The 20,293-nt window shown below is 45.9% G+C and overlaps 1 protein-coding gene across 2 annotated transcripts in view; it reads left to right on the top strand.

The window, feature by feature from the left end:
* HUNK (hormonally up-regulated Neu-associated kinase) overlaps nt 1-20,293 on the top strand; it is a 122,231-nt gene that overhangs the window by 14,441 nt on the left and 87,497 nt on the right. Inside the window, exon 1 of one of the 2 annotated variants that reach the window (XM_030579234.1) lies at nt 14,468-15,124. The exons of the other annotated variant lie outside the window; for it this stretch is intronic. Coding sequence (XP_030435094.1) covers nt 14,867-15,124 — 258 coding nt within the window. The 5' untranslated portion in view covers nt 14,468-14,866. Of the gene's footprint in view, nt 1-14,467; nt 15,125-20,293 lie in introns of those variants that run through there. 2 annotated transcript variants of the gene reach the window in all.

The raw sequence follows: 20,293 nt of genomic DNA, 5'->3' as shown, positions 1-20,293 counted from the left end.
TCAAAGTAGGTAAAGTCCCATGTGCATGCAGAAATGTTCACATCTGAAAATCAAACATGCACTTCATAATTGAATCCCTCATCTCCAAATTTTTCTCTTGGTTTCAGTAGCTAGGAGAATTGCATAGAGAGACATGACTACAGCAAGTTAACCATGACTTGCAAATGAGATTTAACAATAATCGTGCAGCAAGTCTATCTGTATACAAAGGAAGATTCAGGGAAAATTAATGCTTTCTGTTTCAAGCACCAAGAGGAATTTTATAAAAAAAAAAATTGCATTCATTTCAAGGGCTATCATCTAATTAAAAACTATAATGTGTCCTAAATTCTCACTTAACCCTGAATTTATTAGTAGGATTTGTATAGATATATATTAATGATATTTTGGAATTTGTGCAAAACAATCAAACTAATGATTAACTAAATATTATTTACTGTTTTTTTCATACCAGATAGAAATCTGTAGTGCTAGTTGATTTAAATATAATTTCATGGATAAGATGCTGTCTTTCTGGCTGACAGACCACAACTCTGAGCCTACAGGAATCCAACTGTCAGTTGATGGTAAACAGTGAATAAATGGCACTCCTGCACAACTATATTTAAACTTGGGGAGAGCCCAGTCCTGCACGGGGACATGCAGACCTACTTGTTGTGCACCCTAGTGATCTGTTGGTCCATAATTCCCAATGTGAAAGCAGGCAACCAACTATAGCACACTGGCTATGCTACATTCTGCGCTAGGTTGGACAGATCCTGTTCACTCCTTTTGTACACCCCTGGTACAGCAACATGTATGGAACTTAAATGGAAGAGCACAGGTTCCAGGAGGGAAGAGTTTGGATTAGTTACTAGGAAGTTAGTCTGTATGCGCATGGCACAAGTTGCAGCCTCTGTGTAAATAGTTCTCTTAATAAAGAGCTAGCTTAATTTTACAGGCATGCGGTACATGAATCACCTGGTTGCTATTGCCTGCAGAAAAGGAAACAAGTAGAGAAGGTATCAGAGGGTAGCCGTGTTAGTCTGGATCTGTAAAAGCAGCAAAGAATCCTGTGGCAGTAGAGAAGGGTATGCAGCAGGGCTAAAGTGGAGATACTCCAGACCAGCTGTCAAGCATCCATTTTTGAGTTAAGCATTTAATTCTACACCCCCACCGCCAAAGTAACTGCCTTTACACAGGTCAAATATACTCGGGTCTATCTGCAATTCCATTATAAAACTCTATTTTCCAAGAGTTTATAATTCAGTTACAAAAGTTTGCTTCAGGCTTTAAATGAAGCATATAGCTCCTTAGCCCAGGAATGAATCACTCATTTTGCTTACAGATTTTTTTCATCCTATGTAAACTATGGGTTTGGGAAATTTGTTAGAAAAAGTATTTAAAGGGCTGAAGTACTAACATTCAAAGATCAGCTGTGACTGTAGGTACTAGAATATGAAAGATGCCTCCTGATTGTGGTTCAGCCCAAATACTGAGTCAACAAACCCAAACTAGGTCCTGAAAAGCTGTGGTAGGCTGGGATCTTTTTTTGATTTACAAATCAAAGCAAACAAACAAACACTACACATTCATGGTCCAGTGGGTTCTTGTTTCTGACACAGTGTTGTGATGAGTCTGCCACTTGCATGTCCTCTGACCCATGAATATATTTTTAAGAGATAAGTTGTACAGAATCATTTAGACTTGAGTTCAGTACCAGCATTAAACCCAAAGCTTTTTTTCAAATATCTGCTCATCTTTAGCTTTATGGTGTGTTTGAATATGCCTATATACCTACATTACCAATGTGTAAGTACCACAACGTGGATTGACCCAGAAAGTAAACTGGAATGGCTTTGTCTGCATACATAACACTGCCCAAACACTCCTCACACTTATCCCAGTGCAACTCCATAGACTTCAGCAAGGTCACTGTGTGACTGAGAGCAGAATTTGGCCATCTGTGTTTTTAAATTTTAGATATTTATGGCAGATTAGTTTGTTGTGTCAACTTTCCTCGACTTGAGTGAGAGATTATTTTTCTTTAATACTATTATAAAATATATTATAAGTTAAATATAAAAATTTCTAATGAGCCATAACATTTTAAGGTCCCCTTTGTTTCTTACATGGTGTCCAATATCTAAGGGCTTGCCAAAATCATGAAATGTATGCGTATATGCATAATTATACAAATTACTCTCTGGCTAATGGAACTTAAATTCAAGGTCCTTGAATTCTATGATACTCTGGTGCATCAGACTAGAGGTTTTGCAGCAGCTTAATTTAAATGTTTACATAGATACTTTAACTTAATGAAAGATGAAAAATAATAATATAATCAGAACAGCAGCCCCCTGCTATTTACTTTGATATTAAATTCAGTTTGTTTTTATAATGTCTCCATGTTTTCAACATACTGTTGTCTTTTGTATTGACAACGCATAATTGCACCATTGAAGTTATTGGGCTGTGGGTGTGGGAGTGCTGGAAGTTTTGGTGGCTACATAAGGATAGTTGGGGCTTTTTCCACCTAGGCAGGCTGTGTGGAATTGTGGGGTAAACCCATTACCTAGACATTTCTGTTAAAATCATCATCACATGGTTTAAAATGTTTACATTTAATGTTATCTTGAGAGTTCAGAGTGAACAAACCATGGAGATGAATAGGTCATTTCATACTTCTCAGGTATTTTTTTCCACGCTATTTGCAAACTCAGAAAGGAAACAGTGTATCATTTTACACTGTGTTTTCAAAGTTTTCTTCATAACCATAAGGGTTAGAAACATAGGGCCTGGTTTTTCCTTTCATTTTTTAGCCTGGTGTAAATACACTTCATGTGGGATTTCTTCAGATTTACACTGGCGTCGATGGGATTAGAATCTGGTTGATAACATTTTTCAAATTAAAATTTCACTTCTGGAGCACAATTCTGTGACAAGGAATGAGCAAGAATGGATTCTGTAGCTATAGATTACATGTGACTCTGTGTGTGTGTGTGTGTGTGTGTGTGTGTGTGTGTGTGTGTGTGTGTGTGTGTGTGTGTGTGTGTGTGTGTGTGAATATGTATCTGCAGGAAAGATTCTAATACCCTTACTTATAGTAAATTCCTTATTCCTTAAGTATTAGCTCTGAAATCAAGGAGTGAGGTACTATTCAATTTGAGTAAGGGTATTCAAAACTGAATCTTTGTAAATATATCCTATCAAATGTCAGAGGACTGTTGTCATATGGATTTCTGTATGAGCATACAGGTACTACCGTTATCTTATACTGCACAGCCAGGGCCGGCTTTAGGCCAGTTCTACCAATTCCCCCGAATCGGGCCCTGCGCCTAAGAGGGCCCCGCGCCCAGTGAGAATCTCTTCCCTGGCTAGAGGTGCCTTTTTAATTTTTACTCACCTGGCAGCGCTCCGGGTCTTCGGCAGCACTTCAGCGGTGGGCCCTTCGCTTGTTCTGGGTCTTCGGTGGCACTTCAGCGGCGGGTCCTTCAGTGCATCAGTGAGTCCATCAGTGGTCCCTTCAGTCCATCAATGGATCCAGAACTTGTCTTGTTTGCCCCGACCTTCCAGCATCAGAGCATACACGTGAGGGTGGCCATATCAGTTAAAAAGAAGGTTGCTATAACTGTCTGGAAGCTAGTTATCCCAGACTGTTGCAGGTCTGTTGCTAATCAGTTCAGTATTGGAAAGTCAACTGTAGATAAAGTGGTGGCAGGAATGGAAGTGGTCAAGTGTGGGATTATAGTGGTAGTGGTAGGGGTAGGGGGCATAAATAGAGTGACCAGATAGCAAGTGTGAAAAATCGTGATGGGGTAGAGGGTATAGGTGCCTACATAAGACAAAGCCCCAAATATCGGGACTGGCCCTATAAAATTGGGACATCTGGTTAACCTAGGCATAAATAATATTCCTGGAGTATTTGCTGGTTTTGAGAGAATGGGCTTTCCAAACAATACCAGGGTCGTTGGTGGGACTCATGTGCCCACAGTTTGCCCTCCTCAGGGAGCAAATGAGTACATAAACCACAAAGGTACTCCATTATTGTGCAGGCCCTTCTGGATGATTTATGGATGCCAGTGTGGGCTGCACTGGAAAGGCTCATGTTGCCAAAGTTTTCCATTGGTTGGGAGTCCACATTCATGGATAGGCTGGGGACACTAGTCCCACCAAATGACATGGTCATAAATGGAGTTACTGTCCCTGTTGTTATTCTGGGGATCCCATGTAGCCCCTTTTGCTTTGCCTTTTGAAACTACATCCTGATCTCAAAGGCCCTGGCAAAAGAATGTTTAATTACACCCTCAGCAGGTGTAGAATGCGGTTGAATGTGCGTTTGGCAGATTGAAATCCCACTGGGATTCCAGTGTTATCAATGCTGTCTGCATTATTATGGCTTGCAGTGCTCTTTGCAATCTTTGCAAAGCCAAAGATGAGCCATTTGCCCCTGAATCGCCCTATGACAGTAGTGGATTGCTGAACTGATACACTCAGCCAGAAAGTGCACCAGTCATAGCTGGAACAGGATGCACCTGGGCAACAGACATCAAGGATGCTCTGTGCTCCCACAGTAAGGACTTGAATGGGCCAATGGAAGAGGGAAAATAGTATGTTTATCAATGTTTTTGTACAGCACTATTTACAGTAAATGAGGCATTGTCACATCGTGCAATGACATGGGAAGGGGTACTGTCACTGTACATAGTGAATGTGGGGTATTGACTGTCCCACATTTTTATTTTGGATGATATGACTGTTAATGTAATGAGGGTGGGGGAACAGTGCCCTTACATTATTGACTGATGTACATAGATGTACTGAGATACTGCGGTTGAATACAACTTGCCAGTTGTGCCTTATCCTGTGTTTATCTTTATTATTCAAAGTACACATTATAGGATGGATGTAGAGATGGCAATAAATTTTCTTAATAAAATGAAAGCTTTTACTTGTATTACAAAAATAACTATATTAACGTATTGCCAGGCAGGCCAACTGCCACTAAAACACTGAAGTAACAAACCAACTTTACAACTAGTAATAAAACAAAATGCATAAACCAAACACTGAACAGGGCAAACGATGCCATCAAAAAATCCCCTAATTTTGGATGTGTCCCCTGGCATGTTCTCCTTTCCCTTTCTTATGTGTTTAGCATGCACTTACTGCTGCTGCATGGGTGTGGAGGCCTGCAAGGGAGTCATGGACTGCACAGGGGAGGGGCTCTGTGCAGCGGTGGATGCATGCAGTGTAGGGGGAACAGCATGGGGTAGAAGTATGCAGAGGGGAGGGGGTCACTGCAGGGATAGAAGTATGCGAGGGGTAGATATGCCTTGTCCAGCTGCTAAGTCCCAGTTGCACAGGCCACCTAAACAAAGAATTGTCCAAAGTGTTCCTGGTATGTAGCACATGGTATCATGCAGGGCCGCCGAGAGCGGGTTTGGGCCCCAGTGAAAAATTGTTTCGGTCCCCCCCAGCAAGGGCGGACCAGCTAAACAGGGCTGATGAAGCCAGGCCCTGGGCCCCCTTCTGGACTGCTGGGCCCCGGTAATTTGTACTGGCTTCCCCTGCCTCGCGTCAGCCCTGGTACCGTGGAGGTGACTTGGGCCACAGTGAAGGGGCAGCTGGAGCCTGCAGTCTTGTAGCCATTAGCAAAAGCAGCTGTTCAAACAGGTCTTTCTGCAGCACTATGTCATCCTTCTTCAACCAGCATTCCTGGAAAGGCAATGCAAGTGTCTGTTCCCACGCTGCCATTCTGTCCTCTGGCTTTGCAACCTGCCTGTGCCTCTCTACTTGCCTCTCCCCTTGCCATGAATCCTTCTCTTTTTGGTATTGCACATGCTTGTTGGCTATGTTCAGAATGTCAACTATAAAGTTCATCGTGGAAATCGTTTCTTCTTGGACTGGTCCATAACTGTATGGAGACCCAGGCTTATGCTGGAGTATGTGCGATCTACCAGGTACAATGGCCAGTAGAACTAGAGGTGCCTGCAAGCAGACATAAAACAGAGCATTATTGTCTTACAAATGGTTCAGTGCAAGAGCACAATCTCCCCTCCCCCAACCAAACAAAAAAGTCAATCCTTGTAGACTCTCAGGGACAAAAATGATACTTTGCAAAACTGAATGTCAGTATATTGTCAGAGGAATTCTTCAGATCCCAGAAACTCCATGAACACAACTGGGTTAATCACAATGAAAAGAGGGCCCAGAGAATGGTTTAAAAATCCCAATTTTGTTTAAAAATTGCAGACTACTCTGGGCTCTGGGGGAAGTGGGTGGCTGTGGTGTAGCCTTCTCTATCATTTCAGACATTCCACATTTTGGAGGACATAACAATTCTTGTGGTTCCTGAATGACAAATAGAGACTTTATTCCCAGCTTCTAGATGCAGGCCAGCCATGTATGCCACCGAAATACTCAAATTTATGGTGACTGAAAAGCACAACTATGAGTGGAGAGGGCTGGTCAGCTACCACAGTGCCCTGGGAAAATACACCATTCCCCAAAATGTGACTATATGACGTTCCTGCTAGGGGAATATGTTTGCAGTTGTCAGCACCCAGGATTGGGATAAAGCACCTGAAGGAATCAGCAGGATGCTCTGTTAGTGTCTACATGGATTTCTGCCTCCCCATGGCTTCTGATAGAGCCTTTTATGACTGCATGCAAACACACGCTAATGTGGACTTGCAAAGAACTCCACAGCAACAGTGACACCCCACCCCCACAGAGCATGTTTCTGGGCTATATACACCCCCTAGCCATATTTCGGACAAACAATTTTGTCACCCATGGACTACATTCATAAATGGACTCAATTCAACCTCCCCCCTCCCAGGCAGTTCTGTGTTTACAGGCAGCTCATTACACCGTTGCGTTGGTAGGGAGGAGTGTACTAACAAGGAGGACAATATAAGGTTCTTATTTTTAACCCCCCAGCACATCCGAGCAAGAATGTGTAAATTTCTAGTAAAACTTCATTTTTAAGTGCTTCCCTGTCTTCATTTTGAATTCCATAGTGGTAGGGGGATGCCGAGGTCCTGGCATGTAATCAGCCATAGATACCTGCTGCCATCCGTGGTTTTGCATTGGTTCATAACCTGGAAATCCCTCCCATTCCTACATTAATAAAACAAACACAGAGCCAGAAACGTACCAGGCTTTGGCGCACGTCCTGTTTCTTCCTTTTCTGTTGTCAGTGCTGCAGCAGGGGTGGGCGGGGCATAAAAAAGCTCCTCCAAGTAAGGACCCAGGATATGCTTCAGCTACTCTGGTAGCAAAGCCTTCACAGTGACTGGTTCCAGCACCAGAGTCACTTCACTAGCCTGATCCAGCACCTGCTGGTTCCTTTCCAGTCCTATAATGGACCCAGGGGGAGAAGGTTGCCATCCCAGCTGACTAGCCCATCATGAAGCATTGTTGGCTCCATGCTCAGTACACTATAGAGTTGCCAACCCTCCAGGATTGGCCTGGTGTCCCCAGAAGTAAAGATTAATCTTTAATTAAAGATTGTCATGTGATGAAGTCTCCAGGAATACATCCAACAAAATTGGCAGCCCTAGTGCAATAGCCAGCACCTGGTCAAACTCCTCATAAAAGGGGCAGGATGATGGTGAGTTCCTAGAGGTACAGTGCTCATCTCTAACTTTTTGGTAGTCAGTCTTCTGTCACTTAATCCTCTCCCTGTACTGGTCCAGTGAATCGCCAAAACTGCCAGCTTCTTTGCTGTCTTTTGGTATGTGTAGTCATTCCTGGAGCTCTTACTAAAATCAAACTTGTTGCCAGCCTTGCACCAGAGATACACCAAAACCCTTACGACCGGGAAGCAGTACATTTGGCAAAGGTCTTCCTCTGGTCGGTGGCCATTTCAAACGCAGGAGAAGATTCATTGTGTTTGCAGTTCAGAGGTCAAAATAAAATGGAAGCTACTGTACTTGAACAAGGGGGGACAGGGTTTGCTACCATTTCTTGGGAGCTGATTGACTACTCTTGCAATAGAGAGGACAAACAACACCATCAGTAGGATTGTGGGATAGCACTGGCAGACTCTTAGGGCCCGAGTCCAGGATGCATAGGCCCAAACTGCATCCACATTGCAAAATAATGGAGTCTGGGCCCAAGTCCTAGCAGGACCCATGCTTGAACCCCATCCTGCAGGGTGTTGGGGCCTGGGTCTAAGTCATACAGAGCTCTGTGTACGCAGAAGGGAGAGTCTGGGCTCAAGCCTGTGTCTGAGCCTGTGCTTATATTGCAGTGTAGACATACCCTGAGGCACAGAAAGGCTACATATCTTAGCCAAAGTCATAGAAAGACCTAGTGGCTGAGTTGGGAATAGAATCTAGGCATCCCAGCATCCACTCTACTGCTTCAACCGCTAGATAAAAGTGCTTAGAATGCTGCTTTTACAAGTATAGCAAAATGAAATAGCTAAGAGGTTAGTGATTAAACTTTGTGCTAAGGCTCCCATGGGGTTTGACCCTGCAGAGGGGTCTGCTTTGACCCATGCATTTCCTTTTGCAGTACCAAGGTCTAAATGACCCCGTTGTTCCTAGCTGTTATAAAGATCTCATAGCACTGATTGAAACTGCAATATTTTAGAACAATGAAATTAGTGAAGGACAAAACAACTTTGAATTTCATTGCATTTGTAGGAAGAAATCTGGCTCTTACTTATTTTTAGTAGCTGGTTATAACAGCTTTTTCAACCTGTAACTAGGCTGGTACCTTTAATTCATTAGTAATTTCAACAGTTAGTCAGAAAATGTCATTACCTAGGACAACTACAGCTCAGATTGAAGCACATAGGAGTTAAATTTAAGTTAAAGCACTGACAGAAACAAATGCAGCCTTTGATCCCAGCAATCCCCTTCCATCCAGACTGCACCCTGATGGGCACAGCTGGATAGGATAAAAACCAGAGAGAGGTGAGAGGCTTGCCTGTTTAAAAAGATACTGTCAAGCTATTTAGTCCACAAGTTTAGTAAAATTTAAAAATAGTCACCAGGCTTTTTCAGGGTTCCTGTCATGGTCTCTGCAACATCCCTTAAAAAAAAATGTTTTTTTGAAAGTTTAAATGACTACAAGCTTAACTTCTATTGAATTCTTTTCACAGTGACCAAAACTACATTTGTGTTAGCTGACATGTATCTTTGTGTGTACAAACACAGTAATATATGCCTCTCCCTCAAAGTATGGTCCTAATGGCCAGATGAGTGTCCCACCAGTTGTACTCCTGACTAAACCTGGGTGAAATTTTTTGGCTGAAACATTTTTTGCCAAAAAATGCAGATTTAGGTCAACTGAAACATTTTGCAATTTCTTGTTGATTTTGGCAAATAGTTTCAATCAAAAAAAAAATCAGAAATGTTGATGCATTTCCCAAACTAAATGGTTTGATTTTCTAGGCTAGACTCACAAGGGGATTTAGGTACCATTTACAAAACTGAGGAGGAACGAGAGGTTCCACCATTGTTATCTTTAGCTTAGTGGTTTGGGCACTCACCTGGGATGTAGATCCAGGTTCAAATCCCCACTCCCAAGCAGGGCACAAGTCTTCACTTTTCCAGGTGAGTGCTCTAAACACCTGGCTATTACCTGTTTCTGGTGCAATGACTGCTCCACTATTCAAGTGGAACAGCTGCCACAAGAGAGACTGAGCGAGCCTCACTCTGGGGGCTTGTCTACATCACAAAGTTGCAGCGCTGGTGAGGGGGTTACAGCGCTGCAACTTAGGAGGTGTACACATCTGCAGGGCATCACCAGCGTTGCAACTCCCTGTTTGCAGCGCTGGCCGTACTCCTGTTTTGTCTGGGGTGTAGAGGATCCAGCGCTGGTGATCCAGCGCTGGTAATCAAGTGTAGACACTTACCAGCACTTTTCTTGACCTCCGTGGAATAAGCAGGTATCCCAGCATACCTGAGGAAGCCTCTGGTAATCAAGCAGGTCTCCTTCCCCGGTTTGCTCTCACGTTCCCCGAACCCCCGAGCAAGCAGGTCTCCTTCCCTGCGGTTTGCAGGGGGGTTCGGGGAACGCGAGAGCAAACCGCGGCGAAGCTGGTCTTCTTCCCCGGTTTGCTCTCGCGTTCCCCGAACCCCCGTGCAAGCAGGTCTCCTTCCCTGCGGTTTGCTCTCGTGTTCCCCGAACCCCCGTGCAAGCAGGTCTCCTTCCCTGCGGTTTGCAGGGGGGTTTGGGGAACGCGAGAGCAAACCGCGGCGAAGCTGGTCTTCTTCCCCGGTTTGCTCTCGCGTTCCCCGAACCCCCGTGCAAGCAGGTCTCCTTCCCTGCGGTTTGCAGGGGGGTTCGGGGAACGCGAGAACAAACCGCAGCGAAGCTGGTCTCCTTCCCCGGTTTGCTCTCGCGTTCCCCAAACCCCCCTTGAAGCCGCCCAACAGCGCTGCAGTGTGGCCACATCTAATACCACTTGCAGCGCTGGTTGCTGTAAGTGTGGCCACTCTGCAGCGCTGGCCCTATACAGCTGTACTAATACAGCTGTAACAACCAGCGCTGCAAAATTGTAGATGTAGACATACCCTGGAATACCCTCTAGCCTGGTAGTAAGAGTATTCACTTGGTAGTGGTAAAATCTAGGTTCTGCTTCCTGCTCTAGCTGGGGACTGTGACAACTCAGGTGAGTAATCTAACCACTGGACTAGAAGTTAGGAGGAAGGTTCTTCATCCTCCTCCAATTCTGTGTGTGTAGTCATTCATTGCCTTTGCCTATGTTGCCAATTCCTGAAACAAAATGTTTTGTTTGATCCAAAATGCAAATTTTCTGACATTTCAATTTGCTGAAAATTCAGAAAGGTTTCAATATGACACAAACGGAACAATTTTTTTTTAGATTTTTCAGAACTGCCAGCAAACTAAAAAGATCTGTTATTTGGTCAGCTGTACTCCTGACATGTTCTGAAAGTTTCTAGGGTACACCTGGTGTCAGTCACGGAAGGTGTCCCTCCTCCTGACAGTCTGTTCTCAGTGGTGCAGCAAGCAGGACTTAACATTTCTGGTGTTAGGGAAGAGGATGGTCCTGAAGCCTTCCCAGTTTCTCCTCGAAGTCAGGGAATAGCTACAACACTTATATCTGAAGGGTATAGCTTTGGAAGGGGAGGGGAGAGTTTATCAGCTCCAAGTGATTTGCTAGAGTCCGGAGGAACTGGTAGTGGTGAGTTGTTTGTGTGAAGTGTGGAAAGTTGGTCAGGGCCAGATTATTTGCATGGTCAGAGAATATCAATCCTCCTTGGTTTTAAAACCTTCCATGAACTTGCTGCTATCTGTTCCTTGGACTTTATCTTTCTCTCTACTCCCTCTCTGCTCCTTCTTCTCATCTTGCACTGTCACCTTCTGTGGACTGTCACATAGACTCTCTCCTGTTTCATATTACCACAGTTGAGCCAACCAGCTGCATTCAAGATATGCAAAAAGAACAGGAGTACTTGCGGCATCTTAGAGACTAACAAATGTATTTGAGCATAAGCTTTCGTGAGCTACAGCCCACTTCATCGGATGCATGCTGTAGCCCACAAAAGCTTATGCTCAAATAAATTTGTTAGTCTCTAAGGTGCTACAAGTACTCCTGTTCTTTTTGCGGATACAGACTAACATGGCTGCTACTCTGATTCAAGATATGGGGAGCAACACCCGACACGCCTGAGGGACCGAGGTGCAGAGGAGACAGGAGAGGGAAGGATTGAAAGGAGGGAAAACAACTGGAGTTGAGGTTGGTTGCCATGGCTTCCATTTGCAGCAGACAGGATCAGTGGGAAAGATCAGAGGTGGTGACCTTGCGTCCTTTCCCTGTGACAGTCTTGAGTGGCTCCGCTTAAATCCAGGGCAGCAGCTTCTCAATGAATTCCTTCACCACCATCATCTGAGGGCAGGAGCTGTGCATCATTCCAGGGTAGGTTTTGAATTGAACCTTGGTGGCGGAGACGACGGATTTCAGCTTCTCGGTAGGAGGGCTCCAAAGTGGACAGGGATCATGTGGTCCATCTCCCCGTGACACTGCAGGATGGTGATATCCTTGTTTATGCCATTGCTTGCTGCTTGAGGGAAGGTCTTGTGCAGCGGGAGCCAGCAGCTGAGAGCCACGATACCAGACAGCTGGTATTGGGAGGTGAGCGCCGTGTAGAGTGATAGGGCACTGCCCTGCGAGAAGCCCCCGAGGATGATGCAGTTGGGTGGGATGCCATTCATGCTCAATGGAGGAGGAGGGATAGCTCAGTGGTTTGAGCATTGGCCTGCTAAACCCAGCATTGTGAGCTCAATCCCTAAGGGGGTTATTTGGGGATTGGTCCTGCTTTGAGCAGAGGGTTGGACTAGATGATCTCTTGAGGTCCCTTCCAACCCTAATATTCTATGGTCTCTCTTGGTTTAACTGAAACAGGGCATGAGCAGGCCAATCTTGGTGAGATAGCAGCAGCAATGGCATTTGTTCCCTGGTCTGACATGCCAGAGCCTGAAAGTGTTAAACTTCAGGACAAGCTGAAAGAGTCATTTGTTCTTCCAGACTTTTCCTTAAGGGGAAGATATAGTTCTGGAAAAGGGGTGGGAACTGAGAGTTGGTGGGTAATTTGGTTGTTATTTTCTGTTTGGGTATATTGTAATACTGTACTTGTGCCCAGAGCATGGGATGTGTGTATATGAAACCATCAAAATAAGTTCTATTGGTGTTAGACCCTTCTGTTCAGTTCCTGCCCATATTTCCCCTCATTACTTTTCCATCTAATTTGAAATCTCAGCTGAAAACTTATCTTTTCACCAATAATATAATAATAGCTGATGTAACCCCTGTTGGGGAATGTCTCTACCCTGCACATAGAGGGAGAGGAGTTTTTTCAGTATTCATTATTTCACAGTCTCTAACAGTATGCTAAATTGGGACACTTTCTTATTTGTACTGTAAGGCAAAGAGCTTACAGAGCAGTTTCAGACACATAATGCAATGTAGGGGGCAGCAAAACAGCAGGGTATAAATGGACTGGAGGAAGCACTGTGGTAACAACAAAAAGATTATTCAGTTACTTAGCAAAGGTTAGTGTACATGGTGGAGCAAAATTATTTTGACTTTTTAAGTGTAAATAAAGAGAAACATCTTTGGTTTCTTGTGGGTGTCATGGTACAGGGAGGGTTTAGGTAGGAATTTAAATGAGAAGAGGTCAGTGGCCTTCTGGGCCAGCTCAGGAAGGGCTTTTATGTATATACAGGAATTCAGTACCTGAGTGAGGTACTGAATGTCCTCAACTCCCAGGGACTTCAGTGTAAGTTGAGGGGTGATTAGCTTTAGGATCAGGACCTCAGTGCATTAATGATCCAATAGATCTTTTAAATCTCTAGATTCTATTATCCTTCCTTGTATATGTCCCTGATTGCCACTGTAAATACCTGCACATATTGTGTACAAGAGGGAAGAGGAGAATGGAAGGGTCTGATTTCTTCTCCTTTTGCCTGGGATGAGGAAGATCTGCACAGAAGGGATTGCCCTTGCTCCACGCTCCACTAAGGGGGTGGGATGTGAGAGAGGATGGTGATCAGAAACCATGCCTCCAACTCTATCTCCCCTCTTGCTTTATTTAATGCTGCAGGTGTATTATGAAGCACTGTAAAACATTTTAGGATACAGTTTATAGGAAAGAAGCTATACCAAATAAAGTTATGTTGTAAAATGCAACTTGGAATTAATCAGTAAAAACAAAATCAACGTAGAGAACTTAAAAATGTAGAACCCACTTGTAAATGAAGTGATAATTTGAACTGAAGCAAAAGGGTGGTACTCGAAAAGCTGCATAGGAACTGCATTGGCACTCTCTGGATTTATTAACAACGTAAGGGCGGGGGGGAGTATTCATGCACTCACTAGCAGAACTGTCACGATCTCAGTTCTGGAGCACATTCCACCAACAAAGGAGTGAAAAAAAAAACACACACCTGAAGTGTTCACGAGCAGAAAGGTGGGGAAAGCGGAGCAGCATAAAAATATTCTCAAGCAAGAATAAAACATAATGAGAAAATAAAACCCCACACATACATGTCCAGAAAAAGAACCACGTAGAATGTCTGTATCTGGCTGGGAGCTGGGATTTGTAGTCTAATTATCTATAGAGAGGTGCACCGCCATGAATTTCAGGAGGCTTTTCTCTCTGGGAGATGGTTTTTGGGGTGTCCTGTTTTGAGAGCTGTGCACTAGCAGAGGGGGAAGGAGGGGCGACCAGCGTTTGAAAATGTTCAGGCTGCTGTGCTGAGTTTAGATCACATCTGTTCCCGCCGCGTGTGATCGGATTAAATTATTGCACATTCAAACGGAAGGAGGCTTTTCCCCTCCCTCCCCCGTCCGAGAGGGCGCCTCTAGCAAAGAGAAAGCACCTCTCTGCACAGTCCAGGAGAGCGAGGGAGACAGACACACACGGAGAGGGGAGGGGTAAAGAGAGACAGACCCAATAGGGAAACCGGATTGCACGGGGACTGGAGACAATTGAGCTGCGGGAGCTGGCTCTCGCTTGCTCCTCAACGTGATGCGCTGTGTGCCAGCATTGCTCGCTCGCCTTCAGTAGTTGCTAGGCTGGCTGCACACTGCATTGTTGCCGGCGCTCTCCGGAGAGGATCGTGCTGGAGCGGCCGCCCCACCTCCCCCCCAGTCTAGCCCGCGGCTGGTCGGAGGAACTTTTCTCCTTGCCTCGAGAAGGCGCCCGAGCAGCGCCCCCACATCCCCACGTGCGCGCGGGAGGCGAGCGCTTGGCTGCAGCCTGTCCGCGGGGCTTGCAGAGCTGGGGCCGGCGCCCAGAGCCGCTGGCCGTGGGGGGACTCTGCAGAGGCGGGACTTGCCCCGATGCCGAGCGAAGGTGCCCGGCGGCAGCAGCAGTAGCAGCAGCGGAAGCGGGGCAGGAGGATGCCGGCGGCTGCGGGAGACGGGCTGCTGAGCGAGCCGCCGGCGGCGGGGTTCGGCGATGGCGGGGAGCCGCGGAAGCCGCCCCTGGGCTCGGAGGGAAGTTTCCTGGCTGCCTGGGTCAGCGCAGCGGGCGCGCGGGAGCGGCTCCGCGATTTCCAGCACACCAAGCGCGTCGGCAACTACCTGATCGGCAGGAAGCTGGGAGAGGGGTCCTTCGCCAAAGTGCGCGAGGGGCTGCATGTGGTGACCGGCGAGAAGGTACCGACCCCCTGCTCTCCCGCTAGCCATCCTGCCCAGCCCCGGCCGCTCCCCGCGTGCACCCTGACCCCGGTCCTCAGGGGGCAGCTCCACCCCATGCACCCCGCTCCCCGGGGAGAAGTTCCCCCCCATGCATCCCGCTCCCCGGGGGAAAGTTCCCCCCCATGCATCTCGCTCTCTAGGGGAAGTTCCCCCATGCACCCCATTCCCCCCATGCACCCCGCTTCCCGGAGAGATGTTCCCCCCATGCACCCCGTTCCCCTCATGCACCCCGTTCTCCCATGCACCCCGCTCCCCAGGGAGAAGTTCCTCCCATGCACCCCGCTCCCCCCATGCACCCTGCTCCCCGGGGGGAAGTTCCCCCCATGCACCCCTCTCCCCGGGGGGAAGTTCCCCCCATGTACCCCGTTCCCCCATGCATCCCGCTCCCCGAGGGGAAGTTCCCCCCATGCACCCCATTCTCCCATGCACCCTACTCCCCGGGGGGAAGTTGTCCCCATACACCCTGCTCCCCCATGCACCCCGCTGCCCGGGGGGAAGTTCCCCCTCATGCACCCTTCTCCCCGGGGGGAAGTTCCCCCCAAACACCCTGACCCTGCTCCCTGGGGGGCAACTCCCCCCCCCCGCCATGCACCACGATCCCTGGGTGAGCTCCCCCACTATGCACCCTCAAGCCCGCTCTCCGGGGGGGGCAGCTCCCTCTTTGCTCCCCGACCTTGCTGCCAGGGGCAGCCCCCCCTCCGCGCCATGTACCCCTGCCCTGCTCCCCGATGGGCAGTTCTCTCCCCACCCCCATGCACACGGATCCCGGACGCAGCTCCCTATTATCCATCCATCACACTCACCCTAATCGCTGAGCAGCTCACCCCTGTGCACCACCATCACGGGGCAACTCACCGCTGTCCACCCCATCCCAGCCACAGGGGCAGTTTCCCACTGTCCCTCCCCAGCCACACCCATCCTGGCCACAGGCACAGCTCCCTTCTGTGCACCCCCACCAATTGGACTCCCGAGGGCAACTCCTCACTCCCCCACTGTCATCTCCTTCAGTGTGCTCAAAGGGCTAGCACCTCTCCATTCCCCGCAGACTTACTAGAAGGGACAGTTCCCCCAGTTTCCTACCCCCACCCCGGAACAGATCCCTGTTAAACCAGCCCCTCTTCTGGCAAGGAATATTGCGGTGTCCCTACAGTTATGGCCCCAAAGGCTCCCATTTACAGTTTTGATACTGCAGTGTTATTGTATATTTGTTTATCCCGCCCATGGACAGCTTCCCTCCACACTTTGAGAGCTGCTCTCCTGCTCCCCACTCACAAAGAGAATGCACTTTTTCATTTAAGTTTTGGGTCAGCTCTGCTTATTTAAGGGCGAACTGAGGCGACTTTCCCCTCTCCTTGTTGCTGGCATGTTGTGGACAGCTCTCTTGCAGATTGCATTTGTTCCTAAGTGGGTTCCTGGGATTTGGTTGCCTATGTGAAATGAGTTTGGTGTTCCCAGTTCCGCAGGGGACAGCTCAGGGTCTGCCACGCCACCTCTTCCCCCCATCCCAGTTGGTATAGTTGCTAGCAATCTGAGCAGAGAGATGCTCCCACTAGGACTGAATGTTATCTGTGTTTGAAAGGACAGCAATTGATTAAACTGTCCTTTTGGTAGCGGTAGTCCCTCTAACTGGATTGAGGCTAATTGGCTGGGCTTTATGCCTGTGCTATACTATTTAGATAGATGGGTACTTGTGTTGGCAAGAGGGCTATTAATCCAGCACCCACAGGTGCAAAATGAAAAATCATGGGGTTTTTGAGGGTCACTTCCATTGATAGATAGCATTTTATGCCTAAGAAAAAATTGACATGGTTCTATATGACAGTAAAAAGAAAATATCTGAATTGCTAGTATACTGAACTTTATGACTAGTTTGACTACCTAAACATTCAACACAAAAGTAGTATTTTCAGTCTGGCAATAAACCAAGATTTTTGAGAATTATAGATTTTGTTTTTTTCATAGGACGTCTTAATCACTATAATACAATATAGACTATTCAATTCTCTATCTTCACTTTTTGCTTTTAGTTATAAATGTGCTTTAAACATTGTGGTAAAGAACACAGCCTCTTGAACTGTTGCAATGTTGGTCACTGTAATCTGGTATATCTACAAGCAAGACATACTATTTTCTTATTGAAATGAGAGCTAGGTTTTTTTGGGTCGATAGTGTTTATGATTAGAAGTTGTTGACATTGTCACATGCTGGAAGGTGTAGCACACAGTTTAGTTTTTTGAGGACATTAGTAAGAGTTGAAGTCATCTTATGGAGACTCACTTTTGTTTGTTTATTACTATCTTATACAGAATAGTTTAGCGTAAGAACATAAGAATGACTATGCTGGGTCTGACCAATGGTCCATGTAGCTTAGTATTCTGTCTTCTGACAGTGGCTGGTCTCATGCTTCAGAGGGAATGAACAGAACAGGGCAATTACTGAGTGATCCATCCCCTGTCATCCAGTCCCACTTTTTGGCAGGCTGAGGTTTAGGAATACCCAGAGCAAGGAGGTTGGGTCCCTGGCTATCTTAGCTAATAGCCATTGGTGGACCTATACTCCAGGAACGTATCAAATTATTTTCTGAACTCAGTTATACTTTTGGTCTTCGCAACATTCTCTGACAATGAGTTCCACAAGTTGACTGTGTGTTGTGTGAAGATGTACTTCCTTTTGTTTGTTTTTAAAGCTGTTCCCTACTAATTTCATTGGGTGAGCCCTGGTTCTTGGGTTATGTAGAGGAATAAACTTCCTTGTTCATTTTCTCCACACCATTCATGATTATATAGACCTCTATCATGTCCCCCCTTATTCATTTCTTTTTCAAGCTAAACAGTGCCAGTCTTTTTAATTTTTCCTCATATGGAAGCAGTTCTATACACTGAATAATTTTTGTTGCTCTTCTCTGTACTTTTTCCACTTCCAGTTCCTACAGCAATCAAAAATGAGGTCACTAATATTATTAAGAGTAGTAACTACTTGGTTTGTCAGTACTGGGAGCATTGGAGGAAAACCAGCTTGTTGACAAAGAGCAATACAATTAGTCCGCCCTTGTTTGAGCCCATAAGGCTGTGCCTTTTTCTAGCCAGTTTGTCTAATGCAGGACACTTTGTGATTACTAAAACCTCACTGGACCTATTGAACTAAGTTCATTCCTGGCGTAACTCCATGAAACCAAAGAAATTATACATCATGGGTGTATTGGGCTTTTGCATAAAATGTGTCCTGATCAGGGCCGGCTCCAGGCACCAGCCGACCAAGCACATGCTTGGGGCGGCACCTTCTAAGGGGCAGCCAATCTTGGGGTGGTGGGGCAGCGCTTTGGTTTTTTTGGCAGGGTGGCGCTCGGGTTTATTTTGGTTGATTTTGGTTCGGTGGAATGGCGCTCAGGGATTTTTGTTTTTGGTTCGGTGGGACGGCACTGGAGGGTAGGTTGTTTTGGCAGAGTGGTGCTCGGGGGGTTGTTTTTGTTTCGTTGGGGCAGCGCTCGGAGTTGTTTCAGCAGGGCGGTGGCTCAGGTTGTTTTTTGTTTGTTTTTTTGGTTTTTTTTGCTTGGGGCAGCAAAAAAGTTAGAGCCGGCCCTGGTCCTGATAAAATGGATATGGTGGCAAAAACTAAAAAAGGGAGCACCTTCCAGCTAATGAAAAACTATTAATTTTAAGATAATCTGGCCTTCCTACTTATGTGCAACAAGCGATGAAAAAATCACTATTGTCGGTGTCCCACATTGACCTGTAACTTCTCTCCAAGGAAGGTTTTCACATAAGCCTTTTAAAATCTTTCTAATTTTTACAAGCAACCTATGAAAATATAGTTGAGTAACAAAAATGGAGGCTTACTTTGGAGACACAGTGGTCTAGTGCAGTGGTTCTTAGGGTGACCAGATGTCCTGATTTTATAGGGACAGTCCTGATTTTGGGATCTTTTTCTTATGTAGGCTCCTATTATCCCCCACTCCCTGTCCCGATTTTTCACATTTGCTGTCTGGTCACCCTAGTGGTTCTCAACCTGTGGCCCAATCAGCACACAGCTGTGACCCTGTGACGTCCTCAGGGCCATACAGGTAGTATATATATTGTGTGGATGTGTCCGTCCCCCCCCCATAACACACAGAGAGCTGCATATGCGGCCCATAACGGGTAAATAAGTTGTAGAACTAGTGGCTAACATACTACATGGGGATTCAGGAAACTTGGGTTCTAGTCCCAGCATTGTTACTGGGTGGCTGGGGGCAAGTCACTTCATCTCAGTAAGTCTCTTTTTCACTTCCTATCCTTTGATTTGTCTATTGAGATTGTATGCTCTTTTGGGGCAAAGGCTGTTTTACTGTGTATGGTGCTTCGCGCAATGGGGCCCCAACCTGCATTGGTGCCTCTTAATGCTACTGTAATGCAAACAAATACAAACAATAATAAAATGAGTTAAAAATCCTAAAAAGAGTTTTCTCTACAGTTGTTCAGCGTGAGTTTGACAACTTATTTTAACCAGTCAGATCGGTAAGCAAATGACAAGAGTATAATGTGCTCTAATTATAGTGGCGCTGTAAATGCAGCTATCGTTAAGATTGTCATAATTTCCATTATAAATTCCTGTGCTCAAATTTTTAACTCCAGTTGTAGAAGAAATTTGTTACAGGCTGAAATTTAACATGAGACTTGCCCTGAGACTCACCATGGCAACAATAATAGGGTTAGTGATTATTATGTTGTAGGAGTGCAAAAAAAATTCCTTTCCTGCTCTCTGTTACCAACCCCATGCTTCTCCTTAGTAACAAATACATCTAATTCTGTGGTTGATAAAAGGTACCTACACGTGCATGTCCTTCCCACCTCCCCCTTTCTGGATTGCTACATTTACTTTAGTCTGTTAAAAAAAAAATAAAAACAAATAAAAGGGACCCCCAACTGACCTCTCTGTCTCAGTTTCCAGACTCTTAGTTTCTTCTTTGTCTTGAATAACAGCAATTATAACAAAAGAAACAAACAGTAAAAGTGTTGGAGAAACACCTTTCTCAGTTACGTGGGCTAGTGTCCTTATTTGTAGACAGGCAAGTTGCTTTCTTCCTGAGCTTCCCTAGTCAAGTCAGCAAGTCATAGATGGGCTGACCCTGCACCATGGAAGTCATTGGAA

The sequence above is a fragment of the Gopherus evgoodei genome, chromosome 1 (assembly GCF_007399415.2).
Source record: "Gopherus evgoodei ecotype Sinaloan lineage chromosome 1, rGopEvg1_v1.p, whole genome shotgun sequence".
Taxonomy (NCBI): Eukaryota; Metazoa; Chordata; order Testudines; family Testudinidae; genus Gopherus; species Gopherus evgoodei.
This window is presented reverse-complemented; position numbering and strand designations above follow the sequence as displayed.